The sequence below is a fragment of the Mus musculus genome, chromosome 16, assembly GCF_000001635.26.
Source record: "Mus musculus strain C57BL/6J chromosome 16, GRCm38.p6 C57BL/6J".
NCBI lineage: Eukaryota > Metazoa > Chordata > Mammalia > Rodentia > Muridae > Mus > Mus musculus.
This window is the reverse complement of record NC_000082.6, coordinates 21,690,180-21,696,225: the sequence shown is the minus strand read 5'-3', so window position 1 is coordinate 21,696,225 and position 6,046 is coordinate 21,690,180. Positions and strand designations below refer to the sequence as shown.

At 48.8% G+C, this 6,046-nt stretch overlaps 1 protein-coding gene across 1 annotated transcript in view; it reads left to right on the top strand.

Annotated features, from left to right (window-relative positions):
• Positions 1-1,560: 1,560 nt before the first annotated feature.
• The window catches only part of 2510009E07Rik (RIKEN cDNA 2510009E07 gene), a 45,621-nt gene continuing 41,135 nt past the window's right edge, over positions 1,561-6,046 (top strand). The window contains exon 1 of the mRNA NM_001001881.2: positions 1,561-2,010. Within this exon, the coding sequence (NP_001001881.1) occupies positions 1,821-2,010 (190 nt within the window). The 5' untranslated portion in view covers positions 1,561-1,820. The remainder of the gene's footprint in view (positions 2,011-6,046) is intronic.

Here is a 6,046-nt window from a genome sequence, read left to right as displayed (position 1 = left end):
ATACACACAAGATAATAAAATGTAGAAAAATGGTTTGATAAATCTCAATTCTGTGGTGTAGGTTCCTTTGGTTTTCCTTTGCTGAAGTCATTCTGAGGTGGACATACAGCAGGGCTGCAGGGACGCTGAGCCAGCCGTGAGCTGCTTTGGGACTTAAGTGGGTGGGCACCTGGGAGATAGGTGAAGCATGGCACCTTGTGTTTACCTCAGTTCAATGTTAGGTTAACGGGGAGCCAGAATTTGTCACTTAGATGGGACAGTTGTTGAAATCAGCCGTTGCCATCTGAGTTTACCTCAATCCCTGACACATGAAGATTTCACAGAGTCAGACATATGCAAATTAGATTTCCCTTCCTAAGCCAAGGTTAAATAAAAGGGAAAATTATGAAAGGGTGCTTATGGCAGCAAAGAGTTTTGAGGACTTGAGGATGAATTTCGTTTAAAACCAGGATAGAGCTCATTGCCAAACAGGAAGGGGATAAAGGGAAGGGAAAGGAGATCTGGGGAAAGCACGGTCCAGCCCAGCATTTGTGCTGAGAGGCTCTGTTGCGGACCCTCTGCGATTACAGGCATTTTCCTGGGCCCGGTGTAGCATTTGGCAAGGAAGCAGAGGGAAGGCGTTCCTCCTTTCGGTGTTTTAGACTGGGCACTGGCCCGCGTGGTAGGGGAAGCACTGCTCCCGTAAACGAAAGATTCATTTTTCTCTTCTCTGGTTCAGTCTGGGATGGAAGACCCATTTGAAACAAGTTGTGGCCAGCAGGGCGGTCTAACAAGCAGACTGGGGGAGGTGGGAGAGGGACCTGCAGCCTAGGCAGCCACACCCATTGGCTAGGCTGGGCCACATGTCAGTCTGTGTACCCATGTCCGACCGTGTCAACTCCACACATGTAATCCATGCATAAATTTACTACGCCATTCCAGCCCACCATACCGCCACACACGCAGTTCAACTGATGCAGTTAATCACGCTAGGGCGTCCACACTCACAACACACACACACACACACACACACACACACACACACACACACACACTCACACACGACTATACGACTGGCGTGTAATGTCTATGGCCACACAGACACTGCAAGCCACTCAGTGCATCCCCACACCCTACACGTATCAAGACAGAAACCTAACAGATTCTCCCACCCTGACTGCCCAAAGCCCCGCACCCAGGACTAGTTCCGGGAGGCTGGCACAGGGAAGAACCCGCGAGGTCATCGCCCGCTGCCATCCGGCGGCTCCAGGACAGCCCGGGCGAGTGTGTGCCCAGCAGGACGCCACGGCGCGACGGGGAGGGAGTGCTAAGGACCAGGCTAGACCCTGTGCCTAAAGGCTGCGGGAGAAGGCCGGACTGTAGCCGGAGGTACGCCCTCCCAACCCGAGGGCGTAGGGGATGTGTGCTGACTGTCCTATGGGCATGTGGGACCCGCTGGCCGGGGGCAGAGGCGACGCGCGCAACGCCACCGCGAGGGGATGGGCTCGCAGAGGGGCGCGGCGGTCTAAGTGTGCGCGTGCGCGTGCAGGCGTGGCGGCCCGAGTGGGGAGGAGGGAGCAGGGAGGACGACAGAGAGAGACGGGAGGAGGGAGCAAAGAGGAGGGAGGAGAGGAGAGGAGAAAGAAGGGAGGAGGGAGCAGGGCGCAGAAGGGAGCAGGGCGCGGGGAGGCAGCAGGCCTGGCCGGGTCGCTGCTCCCTCCCCGGGCGGCTCCTCGGCAGCGGGTGTTCGCCGCGCCTCCAGCCCGCAACCCACCCTCGCCCTGCCCGGCCCGCGCCTCTGCCCTGTCCTAGGCTCCCGGCCCGGCTCTTCAACCGGAGAGATGAGTGCGGCCACGGCGCCCGAGCGCGGCTGGAAGAGCGAGAAAGTGGACGAGGCGCAGGCCCTGGCGCGGAGCTGCGCCGCCCGCAGACCCGACTTCCAGCCGTGCGACGGGCTGTCCATCTGTGCCACGCACAGCCACGGCAAGTGCTTCAAGCTGCACTGGTGCTGTCACCTGGGATGGTGTCACTGTAAGTGGAGCCGCGTCGGCCTGCTGTCGCCCGCCTGCGGCCGGGTGCTACCCGGACGACGGGAGGAAATCCCGGGGGAACCTAGCTGTAGTCACAAAAGGGAACCTTCCTACCCACAGGAGCCTGGGGCTGGCTTTCTTTGCCGTTCTTTTAGATACTTGCTCAGAGCCGCCAGAGCGGACGCGCGCCAGCAGGGTAGCCCTTTCAGCGGTGGGGGGTGGGCACGGACATACCCCTTTCACTTTCTTGCCTGTTCTTTCTGGCTGCTGTTGAACAGAAAGAACCCTAGGTCCTAGCGATTCCCATTTATTTAATGTATCCAGATCGAGAAAGAACCAAAGTATGAAGAATGGCTTCTAAGAAGTTAAAAGGAACAGTTTGAAGAGCAAACTCCTTCGACACCCAGTTACAGCGTTTGAGCCAAGCCAGGACTAGTCTAGTCCTAGGCCAGTTGTATTTATCCTGAGAGTTTTAAATAGATTAAACTTAAGTAGCCATTTAATCAGCATTCCACAATTTGATTACTTCATGGCATTTAGCTTAATCCGACTGCTGAATCATTTCTTTTTAGAAACATTCTGAAGTCGGTTTCCATATAATCTTAGATTTGGAGGGCTTTGCCGTGCTTAAGACACATTTTCCAAGTGATCTTCAATCAAACTTTTCCCCCCTGTTATTTAGGAGGATATGGTTTACAAGGAGAGCTACAATATGTAACAAATCTTTATTTGCTTTTAATTGAGAATATTTGAATGTCTTAGTTGAGTTTATAAATTAAAGGATAGAAAATCCTTGCTTTTCCTTATAAATTCAAGGTACCTGGAGAGCGAATATTGATTTTGTTGTTCCTCTGCTGATGAGGACAAACAGGATGTTCTTGCTTCTCGCTGAAAGTGTGGCTTCAGAGTAGGAAATATGAGAGCTAAAGTGTACCTGTTGGATGAATTTAATGGCAGTCTACCTCCTGCAGAAGTCCTGTTCTTACTGTGGGATGCGGATGCGGAGGAGTTAAGATGGCCCCAGTCATTGCCTTTCTTACTTCCCTCTCCAGGTAGAGTTGACTTCTGGGAAGCTTGCGTCTAGTCAGACAGATTGTTCCTCATTAATGAACCTTGATTCTCACAATGTCTTCCTTACAAGGAGATGAAAACGAACTTACCACATTCCTTCATCTGTTCTTACCTTATGAAGTCGAGTGTGTTTTCGGGTGGGTACATGGGTGTGTGCACTCGCATATGAGCCATGACTCACGTGCGGAGGTCAGAGGACAACTTTGTGTAATTTGGGGAACCTATCTTAGGTCATCAGGCTCATGGGGCAAATGCCTTCAACTCACGAAAACGTATTGTTATGTCTCTTCCTACTGTATCTTATACAACAGTCTAATGTTTCAGCCAAATTATGGCTGCCTCAACTCTTTGGATATGCATATTTAAATATACTAAGAATTTCTTGCATATGGGCCATTCTTTCTCTGAATCCCTGGCTATTCTTGAGGGAAGTAGGTTTTCCAAAACAGGTTTGAACTTGGCATGCATTGAGTGGCTGAGGAGAGATGTCCACCATTTTTCCACTGAGACTGTTGTTTTGTCCTGCTTCTGAGCTGCCATTGCCTTCTGTCCTTCCGCTTACAGGATAGCACCCGTGTACCTAACTATCTGGGTGGTTTTGTTCTGAACACATGTGCTGGGGGTAGGTGAGAAGCCCCTGAGTTCTGGGCTGGTCAGTGTGGAGCAAGACACCGCCTCTCATCTTTGAGGTGCTGCTCTGCCCTAGCCCTTCCTATACTTCATCACACCAGGCTAGCTGCTGCCCCCTCAAGCTGAGCTTGCTGTCTGCTAAAGCCACTAAGTAGGCTTTAAAAACTGTGGCAATTGATCCACGCCTTGCCCTTCTCAAAGCTGCATGTGTGGCTTTGGAGACAAGCACTGATCCCTTAGGGACGTCTTCCTGTTACCTTTTATTTGAGCGAGAACAGGTCCGTTTTTCTAAGTCTTATGATTTTAGTCTTGGCTCTTTTATTGGGTGTGCATTGGTTCTGTCTGTTTTCATGTGTATGTTATTCCTCCTGCATTCATGTCATTGTGCCTGTAGTAAACATCCCTCTCTTCACTCTAGTTATTGATAAAGTGTAATGTGACAGGAGAAGGCACCAGAGTCCTGAAGTCTGCCGATGGCCCTGCCCTAGAAGCTGATGGAAGTCATTAAGGAGCACTTGTAAAGGCTGGTTGCCTCATGCACGGTTTTCCATCTTGTGTTGTCATGTCCCTCTGGGTAAATGGCCAACTATAATGCTGCAGTCCCACTAACACAGGGATTGCTGCTGCCTCTTGATCTGTGCTCCGATTATGCGCAATCCTCTTTAAAAAAAAAAGGAATTAGATTGAGCTCAGATAACTCAGATTGGTTTCACAATGTTTTCTCTTTTCTTCTCTAAGAGACCAGAGACTGATTTTAAATAATCTAAATTTAGGAAAGGACTGCCAAATCAGCTAGTTCTTTCTGATCTCTCTCTCTCTCTCTCTGGTATCTGAGGGTATATACATGTATGTAATATCTGTACATAGTATCTGTGTTTACATATGTGTACATGTGTGCATATATGTGTGTGCAGTGTCCATATGTATGTGTAATATATATGTGCATAGTGTGTGCTTGTATGTGAGTGAGGGTATGTGTGTGTAGTGTCTTTTGTGTGTGTGTACATCTGTGTGGATGTGCGATTGTGTATGTGTGGTGCCTCTGTGTATACATATATGTACATAATATTTATGTCTGTACATATCTGTGTGTTGGTGTGTGAGTGAGGGTACGTGTGAGTCCCTATGTCTGTCTCCACTTTCTACCTTGTTTGGGTCAGAGTCTCTGTCATCTGCAGACTGGCTGGTCGGTAGGAATACTAAGGCTGCAGCCACAGGCATCCACACTTGGCTTTGTGGTCTGCAGATCTGAACTTAGGACTTCTCGCTTGCATGGCAAGAACTTTGCTTGCTGAGCCGTGTTCTCAGACCTTCATCTTTCTTGCTGTGCCAAGCTCCCACTCCTTCTCCATGCTTCTTGCACTGGCAGTGGTTCAGGGGTCTCATTCATGAGCAGATGTGGCACTCAAAGCTGCCAGGTGTGCTATTTCTGTCTCCTAACTTGGTCGGGTACCAATTCTTAACACCTTTTTACCAAAATACATTTTTTAAAAAAACTTGAGTAGAATTGGTTAATGTATTTGAGAACCTTATTTTCTGGCAAGATTCTTTTTAATCTGTTGTATAGAGCTTATATATTTTCTCTTCATGAGATGTTACAGAAATAGAATACAATATGAAGAAAGCTTCGTCTAGGACCTAGCAAAATCAAGTAACTTCCCCACAGGCATATAGCTAGTTAGCAATAGAGCTTGTACCTGGATCCAGATGTGCCTGATGCTGGAATAGTGACTCAAAACCAAAACAGAGGGATCTAAAGTTAGTGAGCGGAACCAACAGTTCTTAGGTCCCTTAGAGACAGTGATGGGGAAAGTGTCACTTACAGTGATAATCCAGAGGCATGAGAGCTGTAAAGAGGTCACTGGATTTGGAGAATGAGATTCAAGCGAGGGGTTATGAAAGAGAAAGTGAAGGGAAGGTGTCAGGCAGGGTTGAGTGGGTGTGCACGATGTGATGTAGGTGCCACCAGCAGAACCGAGAGTTGGCTTCATAAAGTCACACAATAGATGAGCTCCGTTTTCATGCAGAACAAATCTCAGCAGTGTCTGTTCCTTTCAGGTTGAAAGCAGTCAGAGTGGCACTTGATGGCACCTAAGATGGTATTAGCATATCTAAAGAAAGACTGTCTAGGAGAGGGATGGAGACAGAGAGACTGAGCTGGAAGTGTTTTTCAGGACCCTGCCTAATGGGTGGTAAGCCTGGTGTTCTAGCAAGGCTATCTGAAATCTGAAACACTTAGATAGTTTAATTCCTATGTATTTGTTTCCTATACAGAGATAAAGAGCTGATTAGAGAATTCTGCTGTTAAAACTTCAGGGCAGATCTGCTTTGTTGGT